The sequence below is a fragment of the Musca domestica genome, unplaced genomic scaffold (assembly GCF_030504385.1).
Source record: "Musca domestica strain aabys unplaced genomic scaffold, Musca_domestica.polishedcontigs.V.1.1 12, whole genome shotgun sequence".
NCBI lineage: Eukaryota > Metazoa > Arthropoda > Insecta > Diptera > Muscidae > Musca > Musca domestica.
The window spans coordinates 5,687,073-5,710,672 of NW_026712155.1; the positions used below are offsets into that span (position 1 = coordinate 5,687,073).

A 23,600-nucleotide genomic window follows, 5' to 3' on the forward strand; every position below is an offset into this window, starting at 1 on the left:
TCTTTGAAAATGTTGACATTTTGTGGGGGGAGGTACCAGAAGGAGTGGACCGATATTGTCCATCTCCGAACCCGATCTAAGTTTGACAATAATATTACAATTACCAAGTTTGGATCAAATCGGATACTCTCTTCGAGAGTTATCGTGAACACTAGTCAGCCAGACAGACGGACGGAAGAACGGACGGATATCACTATATTAACTCCAAATGTTCTGAAACGGCTGTGGCCGCATCAAATAATATATACTCTCTGTAAACATATGGCTGAGGGTATAATTATATTTTTCCCGATGAGAATAGGGCTCGCCGTAATAGAAATAGTACGCATTCACTTTTCAAATCAATAAACACCATGGTACAAAAAGGAGGTAGAACAGCTTCGTAAAACTACAGAAATACAGCCTTGAGGCTATGCCCACTTCCTGTCAAATTTGCATGCAACAAGTTGATTCCATTTATTCAATATTTTTCCTCATTTTTAAAATGAGTAAAAGAGCGGGAAATTTTATGAAATACCTGGACTTTCTATCAAAAATATTATCTAAACAGTTCTATCTTTCAATTCCATAGCAAAACCGGTCTACCCGTCTTCCAATCTTTGAATTGGAAAATATTCTGTTTTTATTTTTCAAAACAACAAATACGCCTTATTCGATAAAATACAGGCGAAAGTTTCTCATCTCTCATATTTTTAATTTTTGGCAAAAATTTAAACAACAGGATTTAAAGTCAATATATGTGCCCCCTTTCCTTAAATATAAACTACAATCAGAAACACAAATCCATGTGTATAAACGCATACGATCTCCTATACCACCATTGATACAACCGTCCCTTTTTACTCACCCCAATAACTTACATAACCTCAATTCACAATTACAAAAATAATAAAAAATTACATTTAAAAGCATTTATGAAATGATTTTTATTCAAAATATGCATGAGTTCTAGCTCTCTTTGATTTTCTTTCTTAAATATTAGGTTCACAATGCAGGTTTTGCACAGATTCCATATTAATTTCAGTTCACAGTAAAAAAATCCCTTTTCCAATCCCTAGATTTGAGAAAGCCTATTTTTCATTTGTCTTTCTTTTGCTCATAAAATAAGTTTGGTTTTTAAAGTATGATTGGACAATTATTATTATTTGTATATAATTATAATTTTTTTTGGTGAAAAATATTTGGAATTATTTGGAAAATGAATAAATATGAGGCGTACATATATGTGGGTATACTTGTGTGTGTGTGTAAATTTTACAAAACTAATATGGGAATTTATAGACAAAGCCTTAGTTAATAAAAAAAAAATGTTCATAAAATGGGAGTAAACTTTAGTTCTGGGCAGGAGTCTAACAAAGAAAGTAAAATTTTCTCGTTTTTTTTTAGGTTATGTTTTTCTTTTAAAGCACACATTTTTTGTCTTGTTTTTGTTTCCATTAAATTCTTTGCCGTATAAAACTATAGTTCCATCTTGTTTTCTTTAGTTCCAAGTCTAAAAGTTAGTTTCCTGAAATTCCTTTGATTGCAATGGAGCATTTGCCACTGTGTGGCCAGCACCATTTGTGTTGGCTTCATTTGGTCTTTGCTGTGAAACATGACCATTGGTTGCGGAAACTGATGCACCACTGCCGGCTATGTAAGCCACCACAGAGGCATGATCCAATTTTCCGGGCAAGGCAGCAAAAGCTGGACTATCAATGACACGTTTACGGGCAACTCGATGCTGCATGCGATTGAGCTCTACTTCTCGTTTAATGCCATCCGGTCCTGTGGATAGCTTATAAAACAATTCCCTTTGCTCTAAAGTCTTACGTCGAGCAGAGGTGATCATGCGCACAAAATCAATGAGCAAATGGCACAAACGTCTCGCCGAGGTACATGGTGAAAATGTACCATTTATTCCATAACTTAAGAGATCTTCCAGACGATAGAGAGTCAAGGCATGTCTCTGGGGTCCAGTGACCAATGGCAATCCTGTTGCTGATTTAGGTATTTTGGGTTTGTAATCATAGTCCCTTTGCTGTAGCGAAGGATGCAGGCCTGTCGACGACAACCTCCTTGGTTCTATGACAGTATGAGATCTCATGTATTTTGGTCGACTTGGTGCACTTTGTGAGCCGGAAGTGGCATTTTCGGGAGATGAGGATTTCTTGGTGCGTGGTGGACGGACAGGTGGCTGGGGACTTGTTGGATTGGAGGAGCCATGCAGACGGGCATAGATTGCCGAAGCACTTTTGTTTTGTCTCTTGGGCGCCAACACGCCGGTGTGGGGAGGTCCTGTGCCCGGTGTTGAGGGCATTAATTTTACATCTGGTGTCCAAGCCTCGGCAAATTTACCCACCACGGGATCAAAATTATCACTAATGCCATCCGAGGTGAGAAATACAATGTCACCACTGTCTATGATGGTCATGGTCAGGGTAAGGTTACTCAATTCCGGTTTATTGCCATCGGCAGGGCCCAGGGCCCCCAAGGCATCACGCATATCACGCATGGAGGTAATGTCATGGGAAGCTGTAAGACAAGAAAGAGGAAATGTTAAAGGATACTCTGATAAAAATATTTAAAAATATTTCTTGTGACTCACCCAAAGTAAACTCCCGCACACCATGTTTCTTGGAGTACACATAGCCCAGCGAATCTCCCACATTGCAGGCACAGACCACATACTTCTCACCGACACCTCCATCCGTACCATTCACAGCTACATTTTCATCTTTGGCTAAGGGTAAGACTACAGCTATTGTTAATGTACTAAGAGCACCGCCCACCTCCAAAATACAACCATGGCCCTCCCAAAGGCTACGCAGCAGGCTAACGAATACTTCTTGTGTCGTCGTGGCCATGCACTCCTGGGAATAGCCAAATATGGCACGATCCAAATAATCTAAGCATCCATGGACAGCTGAACGCGCTGCCAAACGGGCACCATCTCCCCAATTGACACCGTCCGCCAAGGCCATGGCTGCAGCGTTTCCACGCACCACCATGCCATAGCAGTCTGCAATGGGATTACCCATGGGTTCTTTGGTTAACATATTATTTTCGTAGAGTGACACCGATATGCCATAGGCCGCATCGCTTTCCATCTTCCAGTTGCTGACACCGGCAATGACATCTTCACTGTCCATGGCGGGAGGTTGACTTGAAACCGCCTCCCTTAGCAGACGTTCTGTGGTATCCTCTAGGATTTTTGTGGTTTCTGTGGCATCCGTTTTGAGATTTTCACCATTCTCTTTGGTCTTCTGATGTAGCAGTGATGTGTCTTCAGTCTTTGTTGTTGCTGTTGTTGTATTGGTGGTGGTGTTGGTGTTCAAGAGATTTTTATTATTTTGGTCATTGGCAGCACTGTTTTGCAAATCGGTGGTTGTTGTCGACACTTTGCCCGTTGACACCATACTCACCACAATGGTGGTGGATTTATTTAAATTCTCTTCATTCTTTTGGCTGGTAGACTTGGCCGTATCTTTGGTAGTTTGTGAAAGATTTGATATACTTGATTTGGAATTTTTCCTCGATCGCATGCCACCACCGGCAACCGCGCTGCCGTTTGCATTCGTTTTATTGGCATTCTGATCGCCAGCACTGGATGTGGCTCCCTGGCTAAGGCGACGATTACTGCCATAACGTTGAATTTTATGACTATTACTGCGACTCTGGACATTTGTGTTAATACTTTTGCGCACCTCAAAGCAATCGGTCTCCTGTATGGTATCGATGAAGTCAATGTCATCCGCATAACTGGCACTCAGATGTAGTTTTGATCTTTTGATGCCTGTCAGGCCATCATCGGGACCTGTACAGGCTGCGGTAATTGTATGCGGACCAGTGGGATATGAACCGATTTTCAGCTGTGGTAAATCGCTGGGATTTTGTCCGTGACTTATTTCTGGTCCGGGTGTGAAATTGCGATCCATGCGTCTGAGAGGGAGAGAAAAATGGGGATTATTAAAAAGTTATACGGTTCTCATTATTGCAATACAAAAGAAGTCAACAAAAGTTCTAAGGGAAGACTACAAAAGAAGATCTCCCAAAAATATCTTCGGTTAATCCATAGACCTGCCGCCTTTTGGAGGTTTTAAAAAGAAAATTCTAAATAAAAATCTTCCTTTTACTAGTTTTATATTGTTACTACTCTTTACTAGAATACTTGCATTTAAGACAAAATAATCGAAAATGGTAATATTTTGTTGCAGACAAATTGGTAGAATAAAGTACAATTGCCTAAAAAGTTGAATTTCCTTCTTATTTTGACATTTTTACTAGTTTTCCATTCCCGTGGTCTTTGAACGAAATAGTGCTCTCAGAGCGAATTCCACATTTCTCTTGGAATGAAACAGTGTTGTTAACTTTGGTTAGCAGTTATACGTTTTTTTAGTTTTGTTTTCTTTTTCTATGAAAATGTGAAATTAAAACGTTAATAAAGGAAAGAAATGTCATTTCTTATTTTCATAGAATAGAAATCACATTTTTATAAAAAATAATTAAGGCCCTGCTCTCCTAAATAAGCTCTCTAATTAAAATTCCACATAAGAACACCTTTTGGGTTTCCATATGATACCTTTTTTAATTTTTAATTTGTTTTTTAATTTTTTTTACAATTTTCCCAATCTCTTTTTTAGTGTAAATTTAACAAGATAATATGACAATTCATTTTCCCAACACTATGGTATACCCTTATCATTTACTCACCCCTCCAAATACTTGATTATAAAATTACTATCATCATCTGTCTTTCTGGGGCTTTTCGGACCATCTCGTGGTTCTGCAATGAAACTCAATTGCCTGAAGTATGTGGTGACCTTTTGTCTTAGTGAGGGCATTTTGGTTGGATGATAGCACGACGGATGATGCTGGTTATTCGTTGGTGGTGGTTGTGGCGATGGTGCAGCAAAAGATACTGCTGCTGCTGACTTTGCAACGACAATGTGCCTCAGATAATATTTTTTCTAATTTGAAGTTGATTCAATTAAAATCCTCTTGACTTGTAGTTTTTTTTTTGTTTGTAACTTCTTTTCGTCTTCTTTAGATGATGAATAACGATGAGAAAGAATTGCGTTTCATTTATGAGTAATTTGTCTTGTTATGAGCCTCCAAACAACTGCCCCAAGTAATGTGTCCAATTTGTTGTAGGTTTTTTTGTGTGCAAGAATTTGAATTTAAATTGTGCCACAAGAGTAATTAAAATCCAACTCGATTATTGGGGGACAAGAAACTTATATTTTTTGTCTTCACGTTTTGCGATTGATTGTGGCAGGCGAGTTCATTTACATTTTTCTTTTTGTTTTTTGATAATTATTAAATTAATTGCTTTTGTTGGTTTGGTTTGTGCTGTTGATTTGGTTTTTTTTGCCGCTGGTGCTTTTCTTACTTAATCAATTAAAAATGAACGAACTTTGGTGTTTAGTTTGCCTCTATTAAATCCAGCGCGAATATTTGTACCATCGCCAAGAAAAAAGATGATGTTTATTTAGTCTGAAAGTAAAAAAAACAGAAAATAGTTTATAAATATTAAAAAAAAAATTCAAAAATATGAAAATATTAAATGTATTATGTCAAAGATTAGGTACGTATAATTTCAAACTTGTGTTTATTTTAAAGAAAAGAGGGCAGTTTTCAGACAGCTGCCAAAAAACAATAGGAATGACATAAATTTTAAAATATAAATATTTTAAAAAGACAAACACTTTTATAGAAAAAAATATGACTGAGATTTATTCCTTTTAATCTGCGTTTACAAAAGACAGGGCAGTGCAGGTATTAATGGTCAAAATATCAAAATTTGTCTTTGTGGGGTAGGCAACTCGATAATTGCAAAGCTAATTGCAAAATTGTCAATGAAAAGCTTATATTTTTGTTTATTCCTATTCCCTTATTGATTTCTTATTCCTACTCTTTTGCTCATCACACATCACATCACATCAATTTTTTTGCGATTTTTCACATGGAATTAAAAAAAATCAATATTAATAAGCATAGATAAAGTAAACAATGTTCAATATGGAACATGTAGAACACTGTACTTTAAACGAATATTTTAGAGACAGATATAATAAATGGTATGATAAAAGAAAGTAATTTCTTTGTTTTTTACATATTTTAGAGTCCATTATAATAAATAAATCAACATTAATACATTCTCTCAATAATTTATCAAATATATTGTCATACACAAATCAATCATGGCTTTCCGGCGATTTTTACGTGGATTTGCTATACATTGTTTTCTTATTGGATATTGACAACATTGTTTCTCCCATTTGCCAATTCCTTCAGTTGTCGTTCGTATTAACGTCGTTGTCGGTCGCAAAGTGTGCTCGTTTATAGGAATTTGTTAAATATACGGAAATAATTACCTTTAAATAACAAATAAAAGTTTGAATAGTGTAAAATAATATAATGTTTATCATTTACAACAAAAGAAATTGTTAAATTACTGTGTTTTCTTTTCTAAATCTTTAAAAACAAATTTGCTCCGTTGCCTTGCAATGACATTGCAACTAGTGTTGCTCTTTTGCTTATGACTTTTGTCGTAACGTCGTGCGTGTGTGGTTTAAAGAGAGCAACAAGTTGTTGTTGCTGTTTTAAGTCTCTCTGCCGGTCGTTGTTTTTATATTCAGTAGTGAGTTTTAATGGTGTATCTTATTTATTTTAATTTAATTGTGTATCCGGCATTAAAATTTAATTGTGTATCCCAATTTAAATTTTTTGTCAAATATTGAGTTATAAGCTGTAAATAAATGCTTAATAAGTGTAGAATCGGAAAATGTTTATGGCTTACAATAAAAATATTTCTATATAAGAGGTTTTTCAAAAAAAAAAAAAAAAAAAAAAACTCCATAGCTTGCAATGACATCGCAACTATTTTCCTTTTCCTTATGAGTGTGTGTGTTATAAATAAGAGCAGCAAGTTGTTATTATCGGTCGGTAGACAATACAAGATTGTAAAGATATCTCTCCGTCGGTTATTGAATGGATAGTAAATCACTAATTAATAAAAATATGGAATGAAGTAAAAAAAAACGGAATAACTCGTATTTAACACAAATATATTAGCTCACAAATGATAAACTTAAATAATAAAGTTATTTCCATTCCACTACAACATATGGCAATAATGTCATCAATAATATAATAATTAAATTGGGATTCACAAATTAATCATTATTTCGTTGAGGCGATTGTTTACAAGAAATTTATTGTGTTTTAAACATTGACAACACTGTTTCTCCCATTTGTTGCTTCCTTCAGTTGTAGTTCGTACTAAAGTCGTGGTCGGTCGCAAAGTGTACTCGTTTAAATGAATTTGTTAAATATACGGAAATAATTATCTTTAAATTACAAAAAAAGTCGGAATAGTGTAAAATAAAATAATTTTTAATATTTACTATTAAAATACTTGTTAAAAGTATGTGTTTTTTTGGTAAATCTTCAAAAAAAGTTTCTGTCTGTTTTCTTCCAATGACATTGCAAGTAATGTTGCTCTTTTGCTTATGAGTTTTGCCGTAACTTCGTGCGTGTGTGTTTTAAAGAGAGCAACATGTTGTTGTTGCTGCTATAAGTCTCTCTGCTGGTCGTATTATATTGTCTATTTGGTGATTTTTTATATGGAGTAGCAATTTATTGTGTTTTGGTCATTGACAACACTGTTTCTTCCTTCCTTCAGTTGTCATCGGTTATAAAGTCGTGGTCGGTCGTAAATTGTGCTCGTTTATCGTAATTCGTAAAATTTATGGCAATATTTAGTTATAAACAGCAAATAAAAGCTTGAATTGTGTAAAATAATGAAGTGTTTATCGTTTACAACAAATATATTTGTAAAATTACTGTGATTTCTCTCATAAATCTTAAAAAAAAAAGTTTTGCACCTTTGCCTTGCAATGACATTGCAACTAATGTTGCTCTTTTGCTTATGACTTTCGCTATTACGTCGTGCGTGTGTGTTTTAATGAGAACCATGATGAGAGCAACAAGTTGTTATTATTGTCAAGAGATCACTTGGTCGTGTGATTTTGTATGATTCGATTAAAGAATTAAAAAAAAACAAATTTAACTAAATTCGATTTTTTTATTTGCTTTAATAAATTATAAAGTTTTTTTAATTATCTCTGTAAACAAAACAAAATTCCTCAAATTATTTTTTCTCCGTGTGTGTTTTGATGAGTGAAACATTTTTAACAGATCAATAGGGCTAATAGTGTGGTGAGTTTTTAGTACGTCTAAATAAAATCGTGTGTTATATTGAATATTTAAATGTCAACATTTTTTAAAACAAAAACGTATGTTGGAGTTATCGTTTAATTTCGGGCATCAATTAAAGAAAATTATTGCGCCACATAGTTGTTTTTCCAAAGTGGATCTCCTTCATATGACGATGCAATTCTAATTGGACATCAGAGAGGTATGTAAATTTACAAACTACCAATATTGATAAATTATAATAGATTTTATATAACCCAGATAGGGGAAGTGGAAATTAGAATTCTTTCATGGGATAACTATCCAGCAAAAGTACTCATTACAAAACTAGTTACCAATCCATTATTTTAATGTAGCACGATATATGAAGCCTTTTTCTGTCTATTCAAAGTGGAAAAATTAATACTTATATAACAACTTTTAGGGATCAAATTTGATCAAAAAGTGCTTCTTTAGTCAGCTTTTATTGGTAAAAAGACTCTTGTTAAAATAGTTGGTTGGTAATCAGATTTATAATGAATATTTATAATGAAACAGAGGAAGATTGTCCCAGGGAAGATTTGCAAATTTTCAGTAAAAAACAGTCGAACTTTATCTCTAGAATCGCTCGCTTTTGCAGAACTTTTGTGTTACTGGTGTACTGTAAAAAAACATTTCGTATTTTCCATCCATGTTGTGATTTGGCAGTTTTGGTTCATAGAGGTAAAAAAATATTCTCCTAAAATTTGGTATTGGTCCCTCTCGTCGATAACGCTTCCATATAACATTGACTCTCGATATTAGGGTTCAAAGGCTTTGCCCACAATTCGCAGTTCAAAATGAATCTCAATCGACTGCATATCTCCTGCTATTTTCAAAGGTTTTAGTTTTCTTCATTTCCACAACACTGGATTTAAATTTCAAAATTCCTACATTCGTAAAGGCAACTTATGGTGACCACTCCAAAATCAATTTAAATCATATTAAACATGAAAATTCCATAAACCTACCCCTATGAATAAGTAAAAACTTATTTTTCCCCAACTTACAAGCTAAGCACCATATGTCTTCCAGCATATCATATATAGAATGCAATGTAAATTTCCATATGTAATTGCGACCTTCACAGGTTGTCTACATTTGTTAATGACAAACTTCAAAAGCCCCTCGACATTTACATGCAACCCCAATTTTGTTGAATTCAAAGAGAGATAGACTACACCAACTCCTTGCCTAGGCTTCGTCCATTCAATGACAGGATGTAGTTTTTTCGTTTATTTACAACACTGCAACAAGAAGTGCAAAACTAAATGTTCTTATTCAGCGATTTAAGGCACAAGTTTAAATAAAACTCTTCTTCCTCCCGCACAGAAACTAAAGTCCGGATACGTACTACTACTACTCCTCTATTCTTGCTACATCGTCATCCCCATAGCGCCATATGGAAATAAGTTGCAACGTTGCAATTTTGCCACTCTTCTTCTGTCGAGTTTTTTTTGTTGTTTTTGTCGTTTTGTCTTGGTTACATAAACGACTAACTCATTATGTCATTTAAAGAAATGTAAAGACAACTTACATACAATGCCTCACACTGATGCTGTTGCATGCCGCCTTCTTTACATATTGCCTTAAACGCTCCACTGATAGCGTAATTACAGCGTTTTTAAGCTTTTCACAATGATACGCAAATGTTTGAGAGATGCATAAATAATGCTCCATTATCTACGTTGCATGTCTTGCCAAGATAATTGTCATCGTAATTATGATGATGACGACGATAATGATGATGATGACGATTATGGTAGTGCAGATAATGTCGGAGATAATGACAGTGAGAAAATGTTCATATTTTCTATTATATTAATAACAAAAGAATTGTATCCTTTTGTGGGAGTTTCGTTTATTATTTTGTATGGGAAGTCCAATCTTATGGTCTAGATCTGGAAAGAAGGTTTACATACAGGGAGTTCTTAACAAGTATAGAAATAAATTTTCTGAAAAAAATTCACATACGAAAAGTACAGTATTTTCCAAATTAATTAAAAATATCCAGGTCTTTGAAGAAATAGTTCGAATCCAAACAATTCTCAATGAAATCACATCCATAAGACAATAGTTTTTGACAAAAAAAGACACACTAATTCACATCTACGCTGTTAAAGTTCCTGGACATTTTAAAACTATTCACGCTTATGGGCTCCGATTTCCAAAGGTCCTCATACATAGATGAACCTCATGGACCAAAGAATTCGTTAAAAAAATCTTCGCTCATAAAGCCAATAGCTTTTTATACTGATATAGATTTCTGAAATCAAACCGAAGAATCCACTTTCAATACTAATAGTTAGTTAAAAATCTGCGCCGTACAGCAGAATATCTCAAACATTCACTACCGTGTTCCAGAGAATTTCAAAAAACCTTCCAAGTGATTCCTTAAAGAATCCAAGCCCACAGGGTCAAGTATTTCTGAATTCCACCCCTATGACAATCCTCGTCCATTATTTACATAAAGTTTCAAACAAATGCCGATACTGGTCATCCGTATAAGGTCAAATATTCTTGAATTTTTTTTTAAATCAACTAGATAAAAAATGGGAAATTTCGAATATACGTCTCTCACAAAACATAACAATTGACGCCATTTATGTAGAAATAATTGAACATAAAGGAAGCAACGGAAAAATACGTGATTTCAATTGAACTTGACACAGAGACCATGAAAGCAATCTGAGACAATTTGTGCATAGCAAAATTGAAAATAAAACATTAATTAATTTTGTTTTGCAATTGAAAAGCATATTGATACCATTGGAGATCGGAAGAAGCAAAATGTGTACAAGACAAAAACAAGCATGTTACAAGGAAAAAAGGGCGTTCAGTTTGACCGTGCCGAACTTTTTATGTCTTCAGCGATGTTAAGACTTAAATTATGATAAAATCGGGTGTCCTTAAAATCTCTTTGTAAATTCTTATATTTTATCAAATAGTCTTCTAATGGTTATGAACCCAAAATATCATCTTGTAGAACGAGATAGTTTTCTGTTCCCGGAAAACCCGAACTAAACCGGGATGGGTTAAATTTTTCAATTCTAAATAAGGCTCAGAAATAATTTAAGGTCCTCATCTTCAACTTAAAATTATCTGGATTCCATTTTTGACCGAGTTTTATTTATTATATATAAGAAAACGTGGACTTATCTAGACAATGTTCTGCCACAGAAGGTTACAACGTCTATATTTCGATTTTTAAATAATTATTTTATGTTATTTTTGTTCAATCTTGTGCTTTGTATACCCTACACCTCATTGTGGTAAGGGTATTATGTCTTTGTGCATTTGTTTGTAACATGGAAAAGGAAGCGAGATAGACGGATAGCTTCTTTTGAGGATCTTCATAGAATCACGTTCTGAGTCGATTTAGGCATGTCACTCCGTCCGTTCGTCTGTCAATGAATTCCTGTGAACAAAATGCAGATCGCATTTATTATCCGATCCAGATGAAATTTGGCACAAATCATTTGGTTGGCCCAAGGACGAACCCTATTGAAATTGTTGAGAATCGGTTCAAATTTAGATATAGCTCCCATCTATACCATCAACCGATTTCGTGTTAATTGTGCACCAAACGCCCAATACCTGTCTAAATAACCCACATCCGACCGAATTCAGTCTAGAAGCAAGTACATCAAATTTGGAGAAAATCGGCTCAGAAATAAGTGCCTAAAATTTTGTCAAGATCGGTTCGGATTTGGATATAGCTCCTATAATATATTTATCCGATTTCAGGGTTTTCGTGCACCAAATGGCCAATATCAGCCCAAACTCACAACAACGATATTTGATACCGGACATCAGATTCAGCTCGAAAATACCTCTGCCAAATTTTATTGAGATCGGTTCAGATTTTTATATAGCTTCGATGTACGTCTTCATCCGATTTTACGGTTATTGCTCTTCATATATGTAATATTTGTCCAAATTGAAAAGATTTTTTCATATTCAACCGAATTTAACCATTTGGCGATACTCCGTCCGCTATACCTATTGCTCCAATAGATATTTTTAATATAATCCTTATAGAGGTCATATCATGCACTATACAGTAATGTTATTTGATTCATAGGTGGTTCTATCTACTTCACATAAATTCTCAATATATGGTGGTGTAGGGTATCATATAGTGGGCCCCGCCCGACTTTTGACCTTTCCTTACTGGTTTAATAGTTGAATTTATTTGGGCTTTTGGTCAGTTATTTAATGCAAATTACAAATTTTTTATTTCATTCACTCGTATTTATAAGTACTGTTCCTTTGTTGTTTACATGCATATGTTCATTGACGAATGGACGTGGTTGCTATTTCGTTGGGATATTTTAAAAATTTTGCATTGACATTCCTGAAATTTCCATGTATAGATGGGGACGTATAAATACGAGTGTGTAAAAAGCTTGTTAGACAGTTGTGAATCAGACCACGAAATACATTTCTGGCTACCTCTGTGATTGGCCTCTTCGATCTATTCTTCATTAAAAACAATGTTTTTTTTTTTATAAATCCAAAGCCTTAATTTATAAAATGAAATATCACCCCGTCTTAATGGATAGTGGTTGCTATTTCGTTGGAATATTGTAAAACATCCTGCATTGCCATTCCCGAAATTTCCATGTATAGATGGGGACCTATAAATACGAGTGTGTAAAAGGTAGTGAAGTTAAGACGTGTGTGCATTTTTTGAATAAAACACTGTAAGACTATCTACCTATTTATCGAGTTCTGGTGGACAAATAATAATTTGTGTGGCGTGCTTATGTAAAAATACTGCTCCAATGGAGCTACATAAAACTGCAAGTTTTTGTAGGGAGGTATACTACCGTAGGTCAAGACTTCAGGGGCTAGATATAATTGTGAAACAATACTGAATATTTTCGAATAAATTACCTCTATGTTGTCATTCGTTTGAATGCTAGTGCCATTATAACAAACCCAGGCGGACATGGCACCTTTTCTATGATGTATTTAAAAAAAAAATGAAATGTTGACCGGATATAAGCCAACACTGCATTTAAAAAAACCCATGCCACGCATTCACATATCTGCCCATGTAGTTTGAGTTGCATTTCAACTCACAAAGAACGACCACACAAAAGAAATCTGAATGTGGTTAGAATTTAGCACAAAATCCGCAATTGTTATGCGACAATTATAATAAATTGTTTTAAACGGGCGTTTAGAAACACAGCACAGATGATGGTATTTGAAATAAATACAGCCACAGTGTATGTAATGTGTTTTGTAGTTTAGTGAACTCCACTGAACCTTAGAGCACCAAAACAAATTATAACCAAAAATACCTACAAAGCACACCTAAAGTGTTCCAAATATTTGTCAAAAATAAATTATATAATTAAAAAACACTGGCATGGCACACTCGCTGTCTAGCAAATTGTTGTTGATGTAGGTCGTGGCATACCTTGTTGTCAATACGGACGACACACGCAATTTGGTGGCACACTGCACGGCATGGCGTCACATCGTGACACACATCCTCTGTGACAACCAGCTGACATGCGACAACAGCAGTGGATACAATTTTCATGTCCCGTGTGTGTGCGTTTTTTAATTATAAATGATTTAAATGATATTAAATTAATTCCCATTTTGTTATGCGTCTATTCTTCAGTCATTCAACAAATTTCTGTTTTTTTGTCTCTTTTCAAACAAAATCTTTCAACATGAAATGTAGGCTCTATAGACAACTCAATTTAATTAAATTCGATGCTATCAGAAGCTCTCGTTTCATGTTGGGATTTTTGTTTTTGGCTTCAAATTTAAATAAAACCACACACTAGCCATAGCGACATTCGAGTTATGTGCTGTATGTGTGTGTTATGCTGCGTGTGTGTTTACAATGCGGTTAGCTTGGGTGCAGGCAGGTTGGAAGGTAGATAGATTCAGTCAATAGCGGTTACGTTCCATACAACTCATTTCTCAAATTACTACGCTTCATTGATTAGCCTTCGCATGGGATTGAAGTGGCGTAAATGTGATGAAATGTTTTTGCATTGGCTCAAAGTAAATAAAATTGTGTGGAAAAGCTGATACCTCCACCTTAGGGTAAAGGAAACACCCATTATGACCCACAAATACAGATTTTTAGACATATTCGTGGGAAAATGTGTCCAAAATATCGAATATGGGGAGGTACAGCTATATGGGGCTATACAAAAACGTGAACCGTTACATACAATGTTTCGCCAACGGAGAAAGAACCTATTAGGACACACAAATACCAATTTTTAGACAAATCCGCGAAGAAATCTGGCAAAAATGATCAATTACCTAATATCTAGATGTATAACATGGACCTATACATCTTATGTTTCGCCACCGGAGCTAGAACCCATTATGACCAACAAACGCCAATTTTTAGACAAATACGTGAAAAAATGGGACAAAAATCATCAAAATACCGAATATCGGGAGGTATACGGGGGCTACACCAAAGCGTGCACCCATACATACAATATTTCGCCACACGAACTGGGACCCATTATGACCTACAAATAACAATTTTCCGAAAAATCTGTGAAAAATTGTGGCAAAAATCATCAAAATACCGAATATCGGAAGGTACCGTTATATGGGCACAATACCAAAACGTGGACCGATATATCTCAGTTTCAATACCAACCATCCTACACACAATACAAATTGTTCTGCTAAATTTTGACGCTCTACGTCAAATGGTATGGGCTATATCGTGATTTCAACAGACAGACGAACAGACATACAGACGGACATCGTTAAAGCGACTTTACGGGGTCTACGACGAATATTTAGGGATGTTACAAACGGAATGACAAAGTTAATATACCCTCCTTTCCAAGGTGGAGGGTATAAAAATCATAATTATATAATTCATTCTTAAATATACCAAAATTCGTTTCGTTTTTGAGCCACTGTATGTGTATGTTCGCTGTTACGTCACAGCATAGCACACCACTTAAGTGCAATATACAAAATTTGGTTCGTTTATTTGGTTCAGTCGCTCTTTATCAACAACTATTCATAGAAATCTTCTTCCTCTTCGACACGATCTTTTGAAAATCTTTTCAATTTATTTTTACAGGTCATTATGGCGAAGAACACAGCCAGTCTTTGTCAACTTGTTTTTCCATTGAGGAGGCGGCAAGAGGAGAGCAGGCTTATGAGCGTAATCTATGTTAACATGCTATTTGCATGGGAGGTATATCTACTTGTCTACACGTTGTAGACTTTCTGTGACAGTAGGGTGTGACGAATGAGGAAATGTGAAACAAAACGGTTACTTATATATGTGTATGCAGTAAATGGAAAGTATCCGTTTGTCCACGGAGATACATTGTTCGAAGCATTTTAAATATTTTATTTGAAATTTTTATATTTTTTGAAATTATTTAGAATAGAATTAGAGATTATTTCGTTGTTCCAAAAGATTTAGACCTAAGTTGGAAATTTTGAATTATAGAAATGATAAGAACACAAGGTACTAGGACATCGTTGGGAATTATTGGGTGATTTCAAAATAGCCAGGTTTAATTCAAATCTTGTTATAATATTGTAAAAAAGTGTGAGAAATGGCGGCACCCCAATATCCAAGTCTGTTGACAGAAAAGGTATCATTGCTTGTATTCCATTCTTAGATTAGTCAACAATGGAATGAGGAACATGTGTTGACATTGCAAATATATTAAAAGCCATCCTTTGAAGGCTAAGAGCGCATGTGACAGCATCACTTGAGAGCAAAACTGACACGGTGTGTGTGTGTGTTCCGCCTCAGCTGAGCTTTAACTAGCCATTCATTCATTGAGACATACAAATTAAAATCTTTTTAATGGATAGTGTCTTGTGGTCTTATGGTGTGATATAATGAATATTTTTTTCGGAAGATAAGATTAGTAAATTGTAGTCTGTTGCTCTAAAATTAGATTAAAAGGAAATCTTGTGAGGATTCGGAATTTTCAAACGGCAATATTTTGAGATAAAAATTTGCGTGTTTTAAAAGGAATATCTTAGGAATGCTTATTGTGACCTAGTTTATTTATTTTTTTTCTAAAACTAATTAGGAACGAAGCAAGGATTACGTTGCTAATTGCATTCTGGATTACTGAAATAATCTTCTGAAGGTCACTTTTAGAATTTTGTGAATTTATCTAACAATCAAGGACGTGGGATTTTGCAGAATAATTTGGGGAGTTATCCCGACAATAAGAACGTTAATTAAAAAAAATATATATTAGAAAATTTATTTGGCGATCAAAGAGGTCGATTTTTAGACTATTTTAAGGATATATCTGTAAATCAAGGACGTCGATTAAAGAAAAATTGAGGATGTCTAGAATCTTATGAAAGTTGGAGGAACTCCTTAGAAGATGCATTTTCATAAATATTGGATAACAAAGAACTTCGGTTTTTGGAGAAATCTTAAAAACTAAGTTCACGGATTTCTAGGAAACATTTGAAGGTTACAGACGTGGATTTTTATGAAGACCTAGGATTTGGATCCCTTGGGAACATTTAAAGAACAATGACGTGGATTTCTTGGGAATATTGTGAGACCAATATTTTTGGATATTTTTGAACATTTGAATATGGATTTTATATAAACATTTGAAGAAAATGGACGTAAATTCCATTGCAAGTGAATTTCTTAAGAACACATGTAGATCAAGAATGTGTTTTTTGGGATCATTTAAAAACTGAAATACATTTAAATTGGAAGACAAAAAACGTGTATTTTGAAGACCAAGAAGAGCATGTGTTTTTTTATCAACATTTGAAGACCAATGGTGTGGATTTTTTTGAACACTTAAAGACCAAGGTCTTTAGTTTATTGGGACATTTAACGATATTTTTGGAAAAATTTGAAAACCAAGAACGTAGATTTCTTGAGAACGTTTGAAGTCCAAGGACGTGGAAAATTTGAAGAAGAAGGGCGCGGATTTCTTGAAAAAAATTAAGAGCAAGGATGCGAATTTCTTGGGAACAGCAATACCTTTTTCATTTGAGGTCCAAGGAGGTAGATTACTTTAGATGAACAGTAAAAGACAAAGGATCCTTGGGGATATTTGGGGAACAAGAAATTTTTGCGAACGTTTAAAATCGAAAGAAGTGGATTTTTCTTGAACATTTGAAGACTTGGGTTTCCTGGGAACCTCCGAATACTAAAGACATGATTTTTTTTATTAACATTTCAAGACCAATTGCGTGAATTTTTTGAACCCGTGGATTTCTTGAGAACATTTATACAATTATTTTAGGAACGTTTGAAGATCAAGAACTTGGATTTCTTTAGAACGAAAACCAAGGACGTGGGAGAATTTGAAGTAAAAAGGAGTGGCTATTAAAAAAATTCTAGGGAACATTTTAAAACAAAGATTTTAATTTTTTGGGAAGATTTCAAGACTACGTTGAAATCTATAGGAGTCTAATGATATGCATTTATCTGAAATATTTCAAAACCAAAGACGTGGATTTCTTGTTAAAATTGGAAGACCAACGACGCGAATTTCATGGGAACAGTTGAAGACTAAGGTTTTTTGGGAATATACATTTTCAGGAAGATTTAAATGCCATGTAAGTCGATTTTTGACGTGGAGTTTCCTGGACATTTGAAGACCGTGGACATCGATTTTTGAGGTGAAGTTTTTCTGGACATTTGAAATATGTAGGTCACTTGAACTTTCTTTTAAAGATCTAGAAGTGGTAAAAGATTCATTTGAAGAACAAGGGCGTGAAAATTTGTGAATATTTAAACGATTCTCCTGAGGACTAAAGACGTAGACATTTGAGACCATCGATTTGGAACTCTATAAAAATTTTAGCGGCCATTTTGATAACTTAGAATTTGTATTTCTTTTATGTACCATTAGAATTAAAAAAAATAAAGGTTCTTGCAATTCATTCTATGTTGTCATTGACAATTTTTACTTACATATAACCAAAATGGCCCTATCGCACCATGTTATCAGTTGTGGCGTAAACTATTCAAATTCTGTTGCATACAACTCAGTTTTCCTCTCCCAGGTTTTGCTAAATAAATTCGATTTTTTTAATTTTTTAATTTCAAAATTGCCTGGGTGCCGTCGCGTGGTTTACCTACCACACTCAAACACCACATACAAAAATCTGTGGCAGAGATTTCCGCTGCCAATGTGTGTAAGTGTGTTTGCCTGTTTGTCTGGGACAAAGTGCGGTTGCCACTAAAAATCTGTGTCAATCTTATTTTAGAATACCACAGATTTACGCACCCAGGAACGTGAAGATAACAACAATGCCGGTGCAAGGCACAAAGCTATGCGATTTCCATGGCATTTAAAGCGCCACTCCTGGGGATGTGAGTTGGTGGAGAAGAAGAAGAAGAGAAACAACTAGACAGGGAATCAGCATAAAACGTGGGCCAGAATGTGTCTGCGACATAGGTGCTGTAGGTATTTGGATAGAATGTAGGCAGATTTATGCTAAAAATAATTAGAAAAAAATTACACTTTTGGAAGGGAGTTGCTGTTCTGTAACAAATCCCTTCCTAAAATGCATGAAACATACTTTAATTTTTCTTCTCTAATGCAGTAAAATGAAAATTGCTTCCAATATCGATATATTTCACTTGTTTTGTATCTTTTATGTGTGAATTTGAAATTCCTATTGGAAATTGCTTGTTTATGGAATCCCATTTCGATTGCTTAACCCAGACACTCATTCATGTTTTCAACACCTCAGTATCATTGAAATAGAAAGCAAATTGCGGCCAATTTCAACGCCTCATTTCAATTTGATCTGTAAATGACCCCCAGCCAACAGCAACAGCTGCTGCAAATGAAGTGGGGAGAAAACAAATGAGATAATGCGGAAATCCATTAACAGCAAAACTCGTTGATTTGTTTTGTTTTCTTAGAATCGATATTTTTTTTCGTTTTCAATTTACAAATTGTGTTTATTTGTTTTGTGAAATGGATTTCCAAATGGAAAATGAAATACATTTTGGGGAGGGAGGGATTTCAAATTAAAAAAAAAAAAAAAAAAAAAACATTCAATTAAAACTATAATTACTTTGATGGGGTTTATGGACTGAATATTTTGTAAGACACTAAGGAAAGAATCATCTTTAAAATTATGACTGCACAGAGGCCAATGAATTCGGCTTGGTCTTGTCAGTTTTGAAAAAACAACAACAAAGCTAATATTAAATTTGATATAAAAATTTATGAACGTTGTATTTTAATACACAACAATGATTAATCAAAATTTATTGCACTAAGCGTCTGTTAAACTACAAAAAAAAAGAAACTATTGTTAGACAGAGATGAATACATTTTTCAAGGTTTTCTTTGTATCGAAAGGGAAACAAAACATGACAAATGCAAAAGAGAATGAAAACAACCAGTCATTTGTGTTCAATCACTTGTCAAGCAGTGGCTGACACTCGGAGAAAAATTCATACTCCAAAAAAAAAAAAAAAAAAAAAAACAGATTAAATAAATAAAGCAGAATAAATCGTATATATAAAAATTTACTGTTATATTCACTTCAATTTCAATTGTCCAAAGCCTCATGACACTAAAGCAACTGATATGAATTCAGCATTCATTTATGGGAGATCTGATTAAGAATAACATTTCTCAAGCCATTCCGTTTAAATATGAGAATTCAGTTTTTGTGCTGAAAAACATCAACCAAATATTAAAAACAACTATTAATGTAATAAATTATATTTTATAGTCTCTACTTTGAAAAGTAGAGAGACCCATAAGGTATATATATTCATGATCAGCATAAAAATGTAAGCCGATAATCGATGTCCGTCTGTCTGTTGAAATTATTATACAACCCTCATTACTTGACGTAAAATTTGGCACAAGAATTTGTATTGTGTCTACAATGGTTCGTTTTGAAAATTAGATATATTGGTCCACGTTCTGGCATAGCCGCCATATAACAGTACCTCCCGATGTTCTGTATTTGATGGTTTAGCCACATTTTTAGAAGGATTTGTTTAAAAATTTATATGTGTAGATCTTAATGGGTTCTCGCTCCGTTGGTATTTGAATATGTAGGTCCATATATTTCTATATATCGCACATAAAGGGCCAGATAAAAAAACTGCAACAAAGTCAAGCGCCATAATTTTTACATTTTTTTAAATTTTTTTTAAATGAAAGCAAAAATGTCGGAAATAGCATGAAATTTTAGAATAAATTTAGATTTGCTCGAATTGGTCACCTTTGGCACGAATTATGGCCTTCAAACGGCCATTGAAACCGTCACACGTTGCCCGAATGTTGCTCTACGGTATTTTCGCCCATTCCCGGCGAAGCGCTTGCTTGAGGTGATAGACACTTTGGTATTTTTTAGTGCTAACCTTGCTTTCCAAAACATTCTAGCCACAATAGTCCAACGGATTGGTATCCGGAGATTTTGGTGGCCATTGTGCGCTGGAAATGAAGCGAGGAACCTCATTTTGTAACTATTATTGGGTGGCGCGTGCCGAGTGCGATGGTGCTGAGTCCTGTTGCAATGTCCAAGGTCTGCGGACAAAATGTTTGCGTGCCTAAGGCTTTAATATACCCTCCAGAATATTTTCGCTATTTGAGCGGGGAGCGCCCATCGGCTATTATTGCGGCCCACACCATCACCATGGCAGTCGCTTGAGTTCTGGTGGCCAACCGAAGCTGCACATTATCAGCTGACCTTTTTGGCAAGTAAACCCCATCACTTTTTTCTTTACAAACTGCTAGAAAACGAGTGTTTTCTTATCGGAGAACACCAAGTTCGGCAGTTCACCACTTTCGACCAAGGTAATCAACTCTTTAGCTCTTTTGAGTCTATTTTTTTCTGTTGCGGTATAAGTTTTTGCACTTTTTGGAATTTTAATGGCTTCACCCCGAGTGCATTTTTCAATATTTGACGAATGAAATAGTACGATATGTTCAGCTCACGAGCCATTTTCCGGCCACTGCGACGTGGGTTTCGATCAAGTCGCTTCTTTACTTTTCGAACCATTTCTGCTGATGTTGCTGTTTTCTTCCGTCCATTTCCTTGACGTCGGGCTACGCTACCAATATCACGGTAACGAGCGATGGTACGAGACACAAAAGATTTATTCACATTTAAATGCTGTAGTGCCCTAACAATAGCCACTTGCATTTTTTTAGCCATATATAAAGAAATCACACTATCACGCTTGAATTCCATCACGAATAACTTTTTTTCTGGCAAGTTCTCACCAAAATGCTTTTGTACGCTTGTAAACAACATAATGAGTTGTTACTGGAATAATTCTAACAGCTGTCGGACGAGTGGCTTAGAAATGACAGCAGTCTGAAGTTAGTTGCAGTTTTTTCATCTCACCCTGTATAGGGTAGTTTAATTATAGCACATTTTGTTAAGTTATTCAGCTAATGCACCCCCAAATTATATTTCACGCCCGGACAGATATTTTTTGAGGGTAGAAAAATCCCTTATACCCCATAAAATCTTCGTGTTCATAGTACCATCACTTGTATTCCTATTTTCCACCATAAAAAATGAAATCGACCATCATTTTTTTCTGAGTGTATTCCATGACGTTTCTCAAGCAAGCATAACCCGCATGAATGATTTTGTTGAAGACATACTCCTCATTTATTCGATATCTGCTGAAGATATCTTCCAAGCTATTATAATGATATCAACAACTCCATAGAACACAGAGACGTTTTGGATGTGAGAGCCTTCATGAATATTAAAATATGAATTCTATAGATTTTCAACAACAACAACATCACAACATTTGAATAAAACGATGCAAAGTGGAATACCGCAAAACGACAACAACCACAACAACCGGTATTCAAAAGCAAAACAGAGAATACCTGATGAATGGTTTCACTTGTCACCATGGCTGGATGTTGTCATCTTTCATTGGCAGTGTGGTGATGACCTGACCCGGTGATATTGACATTAGAATGATTTCACATTCATGCAGAGTTAAATTTTTTCTCCGCATAAAACAAGGTGTCATCGTTGGTGTTTCCATAAACTTCTCATTGAGGTACCACAATAATGATGTTGGATGTGGTGTTGCGATAATGATTACAAAGTAAGACGCTTGTAGGCACCATGGCCAAAACAGAAAGTGCAAACATTCTGCATTGAGAGTTACTTTTGAAAGCCTTGTGACAGGACATAAGCTTTCGATGTAAAAGAGCAATTCATTTTTTTTTGCTGGGCCAAATTTGAATTTGTCAACTTTACTGAGAAACAAAAACACTCGGTCTGCCTGCAGTCATGCCAAATATTTGCTTATATTCTGCACAAACATTGGCCATTTCGCAAAGTGTAATTTGGCTAAAAGTTGTTGCACAACGATATGTTATCCGGAAAACTTTTCAAAATTATGGCCTAAAAGCAAGTTTTCACACATCCTGCAATTAGGTTGTGCTTCGCATACTTTCTTCTTTGTGCATCCTTTCCATAAGTTTCTCTTTCAGGATGTTGCAAAATAATTGTTTGCCCTCGTTTTTTGGTTTCGCTACTTTTTACTTTTTCTTTTTCACAAAAAAAAAAAAAAGGGAAAATGTGATGACTTGCATGATATCAAGTGGAGAATTGCATAAAATATTCACTTGTTCTCTGAATATTTTGTCGACGAATAGCCGAACATGTTTGCCGGCATTGTTCTCCAAGAAAAATACAAAAACAAAAGAATGAAACAAAAAAACCTTAATATTAACTAGGTCAATTGTTAGAGTGGATATTCATGTAGGTTTGCGATTGTTTTTTGTTGTTGTTGCTTTTTTATTGTGCATTTGGTAACGTCACCGCCATCACATTTGTCGTCTAATCGACAACTTTTGTGCATGCTCATAGGAAAACATTTTATATAATTTTTTGTTGTTTTCTTATTGACCTGAATCCTTAAAAAGTCAGCGACGATGGCAGAGTGCAGGAAAAAGACCAAAAACTAATTTAGAACATGGTCGAACAAAAACAATGCAATATTAATGGCCCATGGAAAATACACCGGGAGAAAAAAATATTTGAGTATTGATATACAGGGTGAGATAAAAAAAAACTCCAACAAAGTCAAAAGCCATAGTTTTTAATTTTTTTTTAATTTTCATTGAAAGAAAGCAAAAAATGTCGGAAAAAGCATTCAATTTTAGAATAAGTTTAAATTTGTTCGTCGCACGCTGCCCGAATATTGCTCTGCGGTATTTTGACACACTCCCGGCGAAGCACTTGCTTGAGGTGATCGACACTTTGGTGCCAGCCTTGCTTTCCAAAATTCTCCAGACACAATAGTCCAACGGATTGGTATCCGAAGATTTTGGTGACCATTGTGCGCTGGAAATGAAGCGAGGAATCTCATTTTGTAATGATTCTTGGATGGTGCTTACTGAGTG

At 35.0% G+C, this 23,600-nt stretch overlaps 1 protein-coding gene across 1 annotated transcript in view; it reads right to left on the reverse strand.

Annotated features, from left to right (window-relative positions):
* Window positions 1-896: 896 nt before the first annotated feature.
* Window positions 897-23,600, reverse strand: part of LOC101899317 (PP2C-like domain-containing protein CG9801) — a 49,648-nt gene continuing 26,944 nt past the window's right edge. The window contains exons 3-5 of the mRNA XM_005188141.4: window positions 4,693-5,475; window positions 2,588-3,921; window positions 897-2,514 (exon numbers count right to left, since the gene is read on the reverse strand). Of these exons, the coding sequence (XP_005188198.1) occupies window positions 1,493-2,514; window positions 2,588-3,921; window positions 4,693-4,823 (2,487 nt within the window). The 5' untranslated portion in view covers window positions 4,824-5,475 and the 3' untranslated portion in view covers window positions 897-1,492. The remainder of the gene's footprint in view (window positions 2,515-2,587; window positions 3,922-4,692; window positions 5,476-23,600) is intronic.